Below are 14,920 nucleotides of genomic sequence, written 5' to 3' on the forward strand. Positions count from 1 at the left end.
GGGACAAACACCTTCAAATAAGTTCAGGTTTTGTATCGCATGTCGACAGAATGATTCATCAAAAGTTTCTGGGACCATCAAGATGTGTTTTGATAAATATATATCAGGGATGCAACTAGCGATTATTTTAGTAATCGATTATTTTTGCCGATTAGTCAGTTAATTAAATGAAATATCTTGGCACATCCTGGTGATTTTTCATTAAATGATTTTTTATGCAATATTGGAAATGCATTCAAATGTGCAAATAGATAATTCAATTCATTTTGTAAATAAGAAAACACACATTTTGTTGCCGGAAATGCAACAACATAGTGAATTTAACAAAATGNACATATTTACAGATTTTTTTTCTACTTAATTGTCAAATGTATACATTTTATGAACAGGGTGCTGCTCCGGATATGTTGTTCTTTATGTCTGTATGCTCCAGTTAATGATTAATCGATTACTAAATTAGTTAACGATTATTTGAATAATCGATTAATACGATTAATCATTTGAAATAACTCATGGTTCCATGCACTCTAACAGGATTTTCATGACTCTTTCAAGAGAAACAGACCCACAGCACCACAGATCCTCCTCTATACCCTGTAACAGACGTGATTATTGTAATCTAATCTTCTTCATTGCCATCAGTGTTTTGTGTCGTTGTGGCAGAGCTCACCGACGTCATGTGATGCTTGTTTTGATCTTCAGCCCGTTTCTTTGTGTCCCTGTTCCTCCCCAGAACCCCGACATGCTGACGAGGAAGATAAAGCTGTGTCACATCAACGCCCACATCACATGTCGCCTGTGTGAGGGCTACCTGATCGACGCCACCACCGTCACCGAGTGCTTACACACCTGTAGGTCCTTCCTCCCACGCTTTCCTCATCCGCTCAGTCTTCATCCGTCTCGACCCATTTCCTGTTTTCTACCTTCTTCTTTTTTGTTCTCTTTTATTCTAAAACGCACAATCACAGAAATAAACATCTTGTTTTTTTAGCAGAAAACTGAAGCAGTTTATAGATATTTCTCTGTTGAAAGTTGATCTAAGTCAACATCTTGAGGTAATTGTGTGCACACACACGATCACAGAGCGTGTAATCTGCACATTATATCTCACAAGAAGGGGGGAAATAACGTCGCCTCTCGTTCACACTGAGGTGCATCATTAGCTGGGTTCAGCAAAGTCAAATTACACCATCTGCTGCTTTCTGCAGTTTCTTACTATTTTGTTGGATCAGGGCTTTGAATTTGACACAAAATTACCCTCCTTGAGTCAGAAGAGATCTTCATTAGTCGAGATTAATGTTTAGGCTGCATCATTAAAACACAATGGAAAATGTTGAATTGAAGTCTGAGCGGTATGAAGACGAAGGGAACACATGGGGTTATGTGCAAGATGAAATTATTTAAGCGAAAGTAGAATATTGTTCTTGATTTCTGATTTTAAATGAATTTTTAAAATTGCAGATGACGGAAAATATCTGAAAAACTGTTTTTTTTTATTTAATTTTTTTTTATTGATTTTACAAAAAACAGTCACCATCATAATGCACAATACAAAAAACATAAATAGGTTTGTGCATCATGATAAATAAAACAATCATTAGAACTCTTATGTCCCAGGGGAAGATTACAACGTTTGAAATACAGAATGGAGAAATGCAAAAGAAAATAAAAATTAAAATTAAAAAGTAACAAATACAAATAAATAGAAGTACACAATCTAAAAACATATTAAATAATGATAAAGTTTATTTATTGCAAGAGAGTGGTTTTATGAAAATATCTGGTTTTATGACGACTAAATGAGGAAAGTTAAACCTTGTAAAGTTTTATTTTGGTATCAGTTTTACAGATAAGGAAATATTTAATCTTTTGACAAATCAGCATCAGTTATCAGTAGCAGGACTTTGAAACAATTATACTTACGACAGATCCTGACAACTATATCACAGCTTTTTGCCCATTAAAAAATTTTTTTCTTGTAATGTCTCTATTTTGCTAATATTATGATTTTATTCTTGTAATTCTAAAAAAAACAAAAAACAATCCTAATTCTCCTTGATAGATGCTTGATCCCTTTTTCTTGTTTTCTGATTCTGTTTGGGTTTTAAAAATCTTTTGAAATCTTTGCCATGTCCTTCATTAGTTCATGTGCATGTTTTTATAGGTTGCAGTTCTTTTGTGAAATCATTTTTAAAGGCCAGCTTCCTCTTTGTTTTTTCACCTCAACACTTCCTGCATTGGGGCCTCTGCTGGCCTGCAGACTCGGTTTAAATGAAATCATCCAGTTTCTTTCTAGTTCCTGCTCAGATGAAGCCGTCTGCATTTCACTCTGAAAAGAAACCAACTTGTTTTTGAATTCAGGGATCCCGGTGGGGTCACAGAGTTTACAAGTTTGCGTCCTGTTTATTTCATCTGCCGTCTGAAGCTGCTCACATGAGAGCTGAGCCAGTGTAGAAAGCTTAGCAAGCAGCGCGCTGACACAAAGCTGATACTTATCCTGCAGGAATTCTGGATTGTTTTTAGCTGCAGGCTGCTTGTAGCACTTGAAGGGAAACATTTATGATATTTGCAACACGAAAGAACAACGTAAAGGTCAGAGAAACCTGGATTAAATTCACAAAACAAACCCAGATGCTTCAGTACTGTTTGTCTCCACTAGAGGGCGCCCGGTCACCACAGATGGGAGCCTTCTTGGCCTCTTCAAACATGAAGCGTCCAGACGTGAGGCTTTGATTTTTGCCTCTCAGTGTGGAAAACAGGGGGCTCCACCATCGGAGAGCCGAGACAACAAAGACATTCGCATCACGTCATCGGCGCAGCTGCTCTGCTGCAATAAAAATGTCAAGAAGAGATGGATTTCACGGCACAACGGGCTCCGCAAATTACACCGCAGGATTCCACAATACGTTTATTGTATCCAACAAATGGTGGCTGTAGTTGAAAGCAAAATTCCCTGAAGTCTGAATGTCATTTGAGGGGATTTGTACCTTGATCCAAAGTCGCCTTGTGATTCCGGATGAATCATAAAACAAGGCACATTTGGTTCTTTTTAATTGAGACTTTGTTTTTTCTTTTACACTGATGTGTTTAATGCAGGAGAGACTCTTTGCATGTTCCCGAGCAACACAAAATGCACCATTCAGTGAAGAAACACTGGGATGGTAGCTTGTTGTTGTTTGGAGCTGCTGGTCGTGCAGAAGTGTGCAAAGTAGAGGTGTGCATTTATCGTGAAGAGTTTATCATAATAAGAATTTTTGATTCATCATTTTCATGATGATAAATTTCACACAAAACTAAGTATTATTGGAAATGTTATGCAGTAAATTCTGCAATATGATTAAATGCAGTAACGTGTAGGCCTGTTGCAGTAAGCAACAAATTAATTGATAAGATAAATTAAAACAAGCTCAATAATTTGTCTTTTCTCTTTTTTTGCCAAAAACTAGATGAAAGAAGTCTTCAGTCTGGTTCTTTGGTCTCAACTATCCCTTTTTTTGAAGGATAGTTTTGTTTACAGAGACTATATAGTTCAGCTCAGTTCACAACTGTGTGCAGCTTAGTGACGTATATCACTTTTTTTTATTGAATTCTTGTCCTGAAGAAGTCTGTTTGAAGTTGGAATGAACAATATTTGTGTTTGTGGCACTCTGAATGGAGTCACAACCAATTGCCTAAAAAAAAGGAGCAGTATATAGTTTTTTTTAATCATACACACACGCTAATTGTTAAATTTCAGAACCATGAACGAGTTTGAGGTTTGCAACTTTTGAAACCAAATGAAAGGCATCGTTGTAGTGAAGCTGGGAGTGTAATGGAGGATGTACGCTGCGTTGTAACGCTTCATCTGCTGTGTGTGTCTGCAGTCTGCAGAAGCTGCCTTGTAAAGTATCTGGAGGAGAACAACACGTGCCCCACGTGTAGGATTGTTATTCATCAGAGCCATCCACTGCAGTACATCGGGTGAGTGGGGGACCGCCGCAGAGCAGCACACACACTCACACACACACACACACACACACACACACACAGACAGTCTGCAATCAGCAGCACGCCGCCACTAACACGATAAACTGCCGAGGACTGAGGAGCCGATGAATCCATTTTATTCCAGCTCTGCTGCAGGCGCAGCGGCCTCGAGCTGCTGAGGCGCTCTGTGTGTTTTTCTAATAGATGATGCATCTAACCCCAACTCATTCACAACCTCGCTCTACATAAATACTTCAGTGCTCTGCAGTTAATATTACACCGTGTGTGTAAAACACCAGAGTCATACGGCTGGTGATTCGGTTATGTTTTATTTCAAAGCAGCCAGCGTTTCACTGTAATCTTTTATAAAAGGGATTCCTGTGGCATTCAGGAGTTCCTTCTTTACTAACTAACAAACTCAGTAACTATTTAAGTAACCAACGCAACGAAGGCCTTGTACACTAGAGGTGCACCGATTTCTTTAATCTTGTGATGTTGGTGATCGGCCGATAGCTGACCTTATCCTCTGTTCTTATTTACCTCAGCAAAGGTCTAAAAATCACCCACTGTCCTCTCCTGTGAGAGGTTTGACTGTAGATCGGCCCACCGGGTCATTCTGCACATTCACAGTAAGAAGAGTCAACCCACTGCTGCCAACTCAGAGACTTTCAAACAAACAAAAAAAATGGTTTTGGCCAAAATCAGAATCAGTATGTCGGACTCTTCAGAGATCAGTAAAAAAGCTGCAGTTGGTGCATCCCTGTTGTCCACATGTATCCAGGTTTTTGATAAACGGATATATTTTCATGCGATTGGCCTTTCATTCACATGTAACCTCCATTTAATATTAGGGATGTACAATATATCGGCACTAACATCGGCGTCGGCCGATATTTGTCATTTTCTTAACATATTGATATTGGTCCGATAAATAAAATTGAGCCAATATGAACAGCTGATGTTTATTTTTCTCTTGTCAGGTTTTAGTTTTGCTCTCCACTGCCCCCTACTGGTGTAGCATGTTTAAAACCACGCTGAGTGGATGAACACTTTTTTCAAACCAATCAGAAAAAAAATATCCTTTTTGTCATTGTTTTAAAAAGGAATTAATGCTCAATTCGGATTTTTAAATTTTCTTTTTTTTTCTTTTTTTTTTTGCGACTTCTGTCTGACCTGCAAATTCTGCATTTGGTATCGTGATAATGTGCCTGATCAATAAGAGCATATCTATTCAGTCTAATTCTATGCTTCTTGCTCTGACTTATCTCTGACTTATTTATTCTAATTTATATTTAGAACTACTAATTGCACTTTCTGAACCATTTAAAAGGAGATTTGCTGCCATTTATGAAGTCAACCTTTTGTTTTTGTCAGTTTCTGTTTCTTTAATTCTTTAAGTTAAGATTACATTTATTTAGAGCTGCCTTTGATTACAATCGACTGGAACATTGATTATTATATTTGATGATAGCAGTTGACAAAATCTAATGTTTATTGCTTATTTTATAATTGGTAATTGTGTTGTTTTTACCATTTAATGCACTTTGAACTCCCCTGTGCAAATAAAACTGACTTTTTACCAGCTGCCTTTTAAAAACAAAATTAGTTCCTGTTTAGATGTAAAATACCAAAAAAAAAAAAAAAAAAACACAGTTTAGCAGACAGAAAATAGTGATTGAACTCCAATAAAGTCATTCCCAGAGGACTATTAGATAGACTTTATAATTCAAGATGAATTGTGCTGAATTTTATTGATTATTTACGTAGAAGAACTGGAGAAAAGGCGCGTAGGAGCCTTGGAGGGCTATTGATCAAGAGCGTTTTAACGGATTGATTGAATGTCTAACCGCTTAGAAGAGAAATGAAAAGAAAAGAGGGAAGACTTCAGCACAATGCCCAACTTTTAAAGCTTTATTACTTTTGCACAGAGAGCCAGGGGAGTGCAGATTTGCATTCTAATGAAACACTAATGTAATTTCCCTGATTAGTCTGATCTGTAATCTGCGACTGCAGTTCAGCGTCAGCTCTGCATGCCTGCAGCAGGAGCAGCAGAAATAACCTCTGGCTGTCTGACATTCAGCTTTTTGTTTGTAAACTTTTGACCTGCTGGACATTTTTTACCTTTTTAATTTAGAGATACTTATTTCTGCTTACTTTTGTCATGTTTTATGACATTTCAGCAACAAAGTTTAAGGTATTTTCTTAGATTTTCCTGGTTTAAATCCCCAAAACTTTCAATGCGTGTCTTGATTTATTTCAGGGGTGTCCAAAGTGTGGCACAGGGGCCTTTTATGGCCCTTGGACTGATTTTGTGTGGCCCCAATTCAAAAGCTATACAAAGGTTGAGAGTTTGAATTTGTGATAAAATTATTTCCAATATAATTTTCCTACAAAGTATTTATCTTTTTATAACCAAGTTTTAAAAAAAGGTGAGTCTTTTTCTGAAAAGCCAAGGTTGCTTCACCCAGTTCGCTTTTATTTTTGATTAAACTTGATATAGCAAGTGTTTTGAAAGAAAGAAAGTGACCAAAAATCTGTTATCATTACTGAAAATAAAGTAACCCTTTGGTGCCCAATAGGAACTGAAAACGTTAAACAGTAAACATGCAAAATATACAATGTCATATTAGAGTTTTAGAGGGAAAAAAGGAGTAAAACTCAGAAATTGTTAGATTAATTTAAAAGATTTTTGAAACTAGGAAAATCATCAGTTTTGTTTTAGACAATTTGTGAAACGAATCACTAAATTCCTGAAATTAATTTTATGATACTAATAATTAAAAATGTATAATTTAAAAACATTTGATTCATTTTTTAAAATTTCTGCTTTTTGTTGTGGTTTTCCCTCAATCTGACAAACAGAAGACATGAGATGGTCTCAGTTTTCTCTAATGAAAAGTGTTTCATCAGATTGGGTGTCAACTTCACCTCCTTTTTTAAATCACTTTCAACACAAACAGTTTCATCTGTTTCTGTTTGGATGCATGGCTGCATTTAGTGGTGAAACCTCAGCGATGCACTTTTTAAGAAAATAATCCTTCATGACTTTAGAGATGTAGTTTCTGATGAAAGCTGCACAGCTGGTGCAGAAAGACGGGCGTTGCAGCGCTGCTGTTGAATATAAGTTTCATTTCTTTCTGTCTTGTTGGGAGGTTTTCTGTTTTTTAATCAGAATGTTTTAGGAAATGAACCAACACAGATGCTTCAGAAGCTTTAGGAAAACTAATCCACATCTAAACGTCTTGTTCGGTTCTGAAATGGAAACTCCTGAGACAGAAAAACACATTTCTGAGCTTTTTATTTTTGAACAAATTTAGGAAAAAAGATAATAAATGTGTATTAATAGAATTTAATACAATTATACTTACTTTTAGTCCATACTTTGTTTCTCTCTCTTTTTTAAAGAGGTTGTATTTCTATGTTTTGGACCTCATGTTATTATGATTACTAGCTCTTTTGAAGTCACATTTATTCTAGTTAATGATTCCTATTACAACTGATTTACATTTATATTAAAAAATATTATTAATGTGAATTTGTGACAACAGTATTTGGTAGAATTAAGGTTTAATAAGCCCCTGAATTGATTTCCCAGTATTATTTTTGTGATTAATGCAGAATCAAAATGTCGCCGTTTTAGTTATCAAATAAACGGAGATGGCTGCAGGTTCATTATTTGACAGGAAATTTTACTTGAAATTAGACTTGACAACAAACATCACAAGTGATTTAAAGCCAAAATGTCAAACAGATGGTAAATAAAACTCTTTGGCTTATTTATATTGATCAAACTTGACATGGATATCTGAATCTCTCTTTAAGAAATTAATCTGTTTACACATTTTCTGAATTTCCAAGTGAATTAGGAAATCATCGTTTTCTTATCTGCTATTTTTCAAACACAGAAGATAAAATTTTTTAGCCCAAAAAAGTCCAATATAACCAGAAGTGGGTAGATTGTAGTCAAGAGAAACACTACTTCAAACTATTTTCACTCAAGTAAAAGTGAAAAGTAGCCGTCCAAGAAATTACTTGAGAGTAAAAAAGTATTTGGTAAAAAGTCTACTCAAGTATTGAGTAACTAATCAGATTATCAATCATTTAATCTTTAAAGATTACACAATCAGACGGACCAAAATGTAAAGTTAAGTGCAATTTTGGTACAATAACTCGCATGAGTAACAAAGAAAATAGCAAAATCAGGCAAAAGAAAATTTATCCAAATAAATTTTATTTTTAAATAAAACTTATGAGACGTTAACAAAAACTGTAGGTCTGTGTCTGGTGATTATTTTTTGGTTTAAACATGTTTGCTTTTCATGCAGTAGGAAGAGAATCCAGAAATTTTACTCAAATAAGAGTAGAAATACTTAATAATAAATTTACTCGAGTAAAAGTAAAAAGTACAGCTTTGTAAAATACTTTAAATAAATGTAATTGAGTAAATGTATCTAGTTATTACCAAATGTAACCGAGAAAAACGGCTAGTAAATTCTTCAATTACCAGAAACAAATTGGAAGTAGTACCACCGTTTGTCCAGCAGGGGTCACTGTTTTGCTGCTCAGAGCTATTTTGACCCTCAGCGTGCCGCAGCGTTGACAAACATGCCACGTTTTCTGGATCTATCCTCCATAACTCTGCTGCAAACTCGACACGCCGTGTCCGTTATCCGGCTGTCAGAGCCAGGTGTCAAAAAGCACCGTCAGACCCGAGCCGTCCCCACTGTGCCGCCGTGTCACAAGCACAGGAAAAAAAAAAAAGGCTACTTCACAGCCAGACTGGGAAGAGCATATGCTCCACACCAAATTCAGAGAGTGTCAATGTTACAACACATTTGACATTTTTCCATCTTGAGGTTTGGTGCTTTTTATGAACCAGAGTTTACAGAGATGCAGGAGGGCAAAGAAGTGAGCATTTTTGGTTTGACATGCTGCATAAATCAACTGGTGGGTGGAAGAGTGACGCCTGTAGCTGCAGTCATTTCATATGGTTTCAAAAAATAAAAGCCTGCTCTCTACATCAGAAGTGCTTTTACTCTCATTTCTCCTCTTAGAAATCTCAGAGGAGTTAATGGACTTCCAGTTCAGGTGACAAGTTCAGAGCAAAAACAGGAAATCCAATAGATTTATTTTCTAGATGTGGAAAAATATCTATGTCCACATGTTATTCCCGATCCAACTGTCTTAAAATTGTGCACTATAAAAACACAAAATCAAAGTATTTTCAGTTTAGTTTCTAGTGCACTATTTTAAAAGTCAATAATCAATGATTTTGATGGAAACTGACTAGTTACACTGGCAGATTATATCACTTATAACCTGGAAAAAATGTCCTGGAAGTTATTTTTTTTTTTTTTTTTATCAATATAAAGGAACAATTTATTTAAAACCAGCTCCTATATCTTGCTAAAACGTTTCATGTAAGTTAGTTTTGTCATTTCAAGTGTACCAAGATAACAAGACCAAAATACCTGGTAAGGTTTCGTGTTTTTGCAGTGCATTCTCATGTGTCAGAATGGCCCAGTCAAAGTCCAACTGAGAACCAACAGATCCTCTCCATGTAGTCAGACTGAGCTACAGCCGCTATAAAAAGAGCTTTGCCATTTCCTTTAACGGCAAAGAAAAGTAAATTTTTACGGACTGACTATATTTGTAAATATTTAAAATAATCTTTCTTCCACTTCCCAATGATCTACTAATTTTTGTTGGTTTATCAAACTAAATACCAACGAAATTTTTGCGAATGAATCATCTTGCAATGCAGTGTACCTTAAATTGTAACTAGAGACTGAATAATTTTGGTTCTGAAATGTAGAAATGAACATGTTGGATCAATGTTTTGTGTACAACTGTTTGGGTTGGGCTTGCTAACAGTTTCCTTCATCTGTTTTAGCCATGACCGAACAATGCAAGACATCGTCTACAAGCTGGTACCGGGACTTCAAGAGGGTAAGAGTCACCCTCTTTCATCAGAAACGGTTTATAGCTTCATCCATGTTGTTTATCGCCATCTGGCTGGTTTTACATCGTTAAAATATGCACGCACTTTGACAGCTCATCCTTCATTTGTGGATTGTTTTCTAGACCCGAGCAGCTTTTGGCACAGATGTAATCAGACACTTGAGATATCCCCTTTTATTTGTCGTGTTTGCCTCTCGTGCAGCGGAGATAAAGAAGCAGAGGGATTTCTATCAGAAGTTGGGCATGGAGGTGCCTGGGGACATTAAAGGAGAGCTGTGCAACATGAAGACTCATCTAGATCAGCGAAATGGTACAAACACACCCTTCATGCACAGGCTTCAGAAATACTGCTACCATTTTGCAGAGACTGTTTCATGCAGTTGCTGTTTGTTAAGCAGCAATGGCATTGAGTCGGTTGTTTCCAGTTTTGAAGGTTTTGTTTGTTTATTCAGGAGATGCTTTTTTTTTTTTTCAATTTAGGCTGATAAACACTCAAACATTTTGGATTTTTTTATTCCAAATCTATAGTTGCAAGAAAAATTCATCAATTTCAATGTCTCTCCATACAAAAGCAGCAACAAATGGTAACAATAAGCTGTACCATTCAGGCAGCCAGTGATTGAAATAGGCCATTTTCCCCTGAGTGGCTCTGACTGCTGGTTTTCCAGTTCAGATACTTATTTTTCTGCTTACTTAATGCACCAAGACCAGAAATGGTAACTTGTTTAGTTTGGAAATGCATCACCAATCTACACTTACAAATGGAGGACAAAGGCAGAAACTCACAAACTGTCCCAATAGGCCTGCAACAATAAATCAATAAACCAATTTGTTGCATTTTTTTTCTTGTCTCTCTTTCTACCAAAGCCCGGATGAGGGAAGTCTCATCTAGTCCCTTTTATTAAAGGTCAATTTTGTTTATAGAGGCGTCAGTATCCATTTTATTTGTTGTTTTGTTTATTTTTCTTTTGGATATTTAAAATGTCTTTTCAGTGTCAAACCTTTGTAAGAAATTAAAGTTTATTGATCTTTGAGAATATGTTCTCCACATTACTATTATTCTTTTAAAATGGTCTCAAAACAACAATGGTATCATTTATTGCAATAACTTCAGACCTAATCCCAACTCCGACCCAAATCGGATGGTTTTGGCCCGTATGCAGTCTAAACTGAGCAATTCTGATCTTTTCACCCAAATAAAAATCCAATTTGAGCCACGTCCAGATGTGGTACTAAATTGAATTCATATCAGGTTTTTACATCACTGACTGCAGCCACTGATCAGATCTTCTGGTTTATTTTAGAGGGGCAGTATTATGTAAAATCAACATGTTTCATTGTTATCCCCTCATCAGAAGCACACCTGAAGTGTTGTCTTCTTTCATGCATGTATGAAAATCCCTTTAATTTTCCAGGGCAAAGAAATAAAAATACAGGTTTTACATGTTTTAATGTTTAAAGGTTTTAAATGGCCTTCACCTCAGCAGTGTGTCACTGCTCTTATTAGCCTATGTAAAGAATGAACCCCCCTCAACCAGTAATGACTAACATTAACAGCACAACCATGAGGAACAGCAGAAGCCATTAAACAGTACAGATGAAGGCAATTTAGCCAACCAGAGTGAGTTGATGGTTTGGTTTTTGTGCACAGTCGTTTTTCTAAACCAGCTCTCTGCTGCGTGTTGGTGTGAATGTGTGTCCAGAGGGCTGTCATGCTGGCAGACCTAATCGCTCGCTTAATCCCCCTCTCTGATTTTGGTAATTAAGGCTCAAATGGGAGAGGAGCTGCTCTGGTTCTGTTCCTCGAAGTCACTTTCGGCTGAAGCGAGATGGAAGAGAAACCCATTCAGAAAGGAAATTAAAACAAAGGAAGTTCTGGACTTTAATCCAGCATCATCTCCATGCAGCAGATTAAAACTTAAATATTATTCCTCGGCCTCAGGCGATGATAATATCTGTAGATTTATGCAAATATGGCCGATATCTGATTTAGCAGCGCTGGGTTAATTTTAGGTTGAATTTTCAGATCTTTTTTCTAACTACTCAGTCGTTCAGAGTTCAGTGTTTGGGAGGAACATGAAGTCATAGCAGGTTGAAAGAAATTGCTCTGATTACTGACATTTGAGTTAGCTAATGGGTGTTTAGAACATATTTTCTTTTAAAGTCAATACATATTTGCTGCATTATCCTGATTTGATTTGCTGCAACTTCAGAAAATGTTTAATTTTTCATTCATCAGTGTATTTACATTCAGTTTGCAGGGCCTTCACATTTATTGTTGCCACTAAAAAGATTTTTAAAAGTTAAAAGGGCACAGCTTTAAACCACAACTGTTCACATCTGGTGCACTCGCACATGAAAATTTCTGCAAATAGATGCACAATTATACAACTGTACATCTTTGAGAAGCAAAAGTGTAACCTTCTGCACAACCAGCAACAATTCAGCCAGTGGTTTCTGAACAGGAAGTCGACAACAAAACACTTGTCCTTTCCAACAGCCATTGTTCAGCAGTAAAACCAAACGTACTGGCGCTCTGCTTTGGTTGCTAGGTAATGGCTCAGTGCCTGTCGATTGTGACTTAACAATAAAAAGGTTTTTGAAGAGACTAATTTTTCAGACACCAAAACCATAGGTGGGTTTTTTAAGCACTTTGGCTACTTTCAGAAGCTATCGAGACCCAACTGGAAGCATAAAAATGTGTCAAATATGACTTTCGCATAATAGATCCCCTTTAACGTGTTAAATCTGTTTGCTCTTGAATGGAAACATGAAGTTCTGGAGGACTGCTTGACACCAGCCAAAACAAAAGCTGCTTCCACCGCCACACAGACTCATTTTTCTAAATTACCAGCTTTTCTGAGCACTTAACCCAAGAAGACTGGGTCACCTGGGGACGCATCGAGTCTGCAGAGTACACTTTTGCTTTCACGACGATCTAAACTCCCACGCCAACACACACAGATGGCTCACTCCACCTCTCACAGGCTAGCCTGAAAACGTCATTGTGCACGCCTGTGGGACTTTAGCGTTGTGAAGATGTCCCATAAATCATAAAAGAGACAGAAGATCATTTGCTGACGGTAACAGGGGAGATGAAAAGACATGGCGTAAGACGCAGGAAGCGGCGCAATATGAGACTTAACTACAGCAAGACCCTCCTGATGAGCAATAAGTGAGGCTAACGCTGGAGACAAACACCGGGACAAGCTTAATATTCCACAGAGGGATGGCGACAGTTGGCCCAGACGGAAAATACTCACAGAGGACTGAGCGCATCCACAGTCTGAGACACACACTCACATAAACACAGTTATTACCGCCGCTGAATCCTGGAGCAGACTGAATTTCTTTGTTTCTAAAGGTTACTGGAAAGCAAAACCCATCTGCGCTGCTGTTCTGTCACCGCAACGCAATTTAGACTTCGATAACCAAGTTTTACAGCTAAAAATTCAATACTGCAACAATATCACAACAGGAAAATTCATAAAAGATGTGTACTCTAAGTTGATCAGCTGGTGCTGCTTGTTTGTAGAGCTTTTATCAGATGGATGAGGAGTCTTTCCAGCTGTGAGGCGGCGCACTTGGACTGAACTTTTTCTGGTCTGCTTTCCCCTCAGCTCAGATGAATTATGTATTAAAAGCTGGAGACGGACGGTTTGTTCGCCATCTGTCATGTCAGGTTGAGGAGGCAACATTTACATCACCAGATAAAGTAACTTCATCATTCAGACTCAAAAACAAACAGGCAAATGAAAACTCATCCAATTTACATTTTTCCATCTCAATAATATTTATATATTTATTTAAATATATGATGCAGGAAGTGAAATCTCTTGGCTACATTAAAACTTAAAGTACATTTCAGCATATCATATACAAAAATCAGCCTTATAACTTCTTATAATATGTTATTGCAACGTTGGAGCGGCGCCTCGTGCACTGTAAAAACACAAAAGCTTACCAGATATTTTTATTCCAGTTTCTAAAACGTTAGAAAAGGGGTGCAGGTTTTAATGTTTTTTTTTTTTTTTGTTTGTTCAATGTTACATGACGGTTTTTGTTTTTAATGATGTAAAGCACTTTGAAATGCCTTGCTGCTTAAATGTGCTACACAAATAAAATTTGATTGATTTGATTGATAGAACTTCCTTCCTTCTGTCCGTCCGTCCAGTTAGTTGTCTGTACCTCCTCATATTTATCCATTTTTTCAACTTTTCATCCATCCTTTAGTCATCCTGCTGACTCTCATCAATCTGTGCAGTCATCCATCCATCCATTCATCTATTCATTTGTCTGTCCCTTCTGCCATCTGTCCATTTTTCATCCATCCATCCATCCATCCATCAATCAATCAACCTCATGTATTTAAAGCCAGACCTCAAAAATATCTACGAACGTCTTGTACTAAATACAAAAATGGAAAATATAGTAATTTAACTCTGGATAATTATGAAATGTGTTGAAGAACTCTGTGGCTCATAAATTTTGCACTTATTTGTAGTGTTTGTACTTTTCATACCTGCGTTTATGTATTATTTTTTTTAGATTATCATAGTTTTTCTTCTTTTTCTCAAACAGGCGACACAAAATCAGAAGACACGGGGAATAAGGAGGCCGGAGAGGAGAAGCCAGAGGAGGACAACGACTATCACCGTAGTGACGAACAGGTTATTATAACTCTGAACAAATGGACATAATAGTCATATTTGTTTTTTTGTAACTTTTACGGAGACATTGGTTCTGTTTCCTGTCAAAACTTCAAATTTCTATTAACAATCTTAAAGGCATGAACAGTCAGGCTAAATAACGCTGTGGAGAGTTGAGTTGTTATTGTTTCAAGACAGACTCTCTGCAGCATGAAGCTTGTCTCCTGCATACTGATGCACAGGCGGAAAAACCTTTTTTCATAACAAAAAAAAAAAAAAAAAAAAAAAAAAAAAAAAAAACCCCCTTTTTTCCAAAAAAATTCTCCCTCCCCTGGAGGGGGGGG

At 36.9% G+C, this 14,920-nt stretch overlaps 1 protein-coding gene across 4 annotated transcripts in view; it reads left to right on the plus strand.

Moving 5' to 3' along the window:
• pcgf3 (polycomb group ring finger 3) overlaps positions 1–14,920 on the plus strand; it is a 61,551-nt gene that overhangs the window by 29,953 nt on the left and 16,678 nt on the right. For all 4 annotated transcript variants that reach the window (XR_001425389.1, XR_001425388.1, XR_001425390.1 and 1 more), the window contains 5 exons: positions 734–851; positions 3,864–3,960; positions 9,860–9,915; positions 10,130–10,237; positions 14,509–14,597. Coding sequence is in view for 1 of the 4 variants with exons in the window: in XM_015035749.1 (XP_014891235.1) it covers positions 734–851; positions 3,864–3,960; positions 9,860–9,915; positions 10,130–10,237; positions 14,509–14,597 (468 nt within the window). In the remaining 3 variants the exon portion in view is untranslated. The remainder of the gene's footprint in view (positions 1–733; positions 852–3,863; positions 3,961–9,859; positions 9,916–10,129; positions 10,238–14,508; positions 14,598–14,920) is intronic.

Source organism: Poecilia latipinna, unplaced genomic scaffold (genome assembly GCF_001443285.1).
Source record: "Poecilia latipinna isolate Pla-1442-1.1 unplaced genomic scaffold, P_latipinna-1.0 Scaffold347, whole genome shotgun sequence".
Lineage (NCBI taxonomy): Eukaryota > Metazoa > Chordata > Actinopteri > Cyprinodontiformes > Poeciliidae > Poecilia > Poecilia latipinna.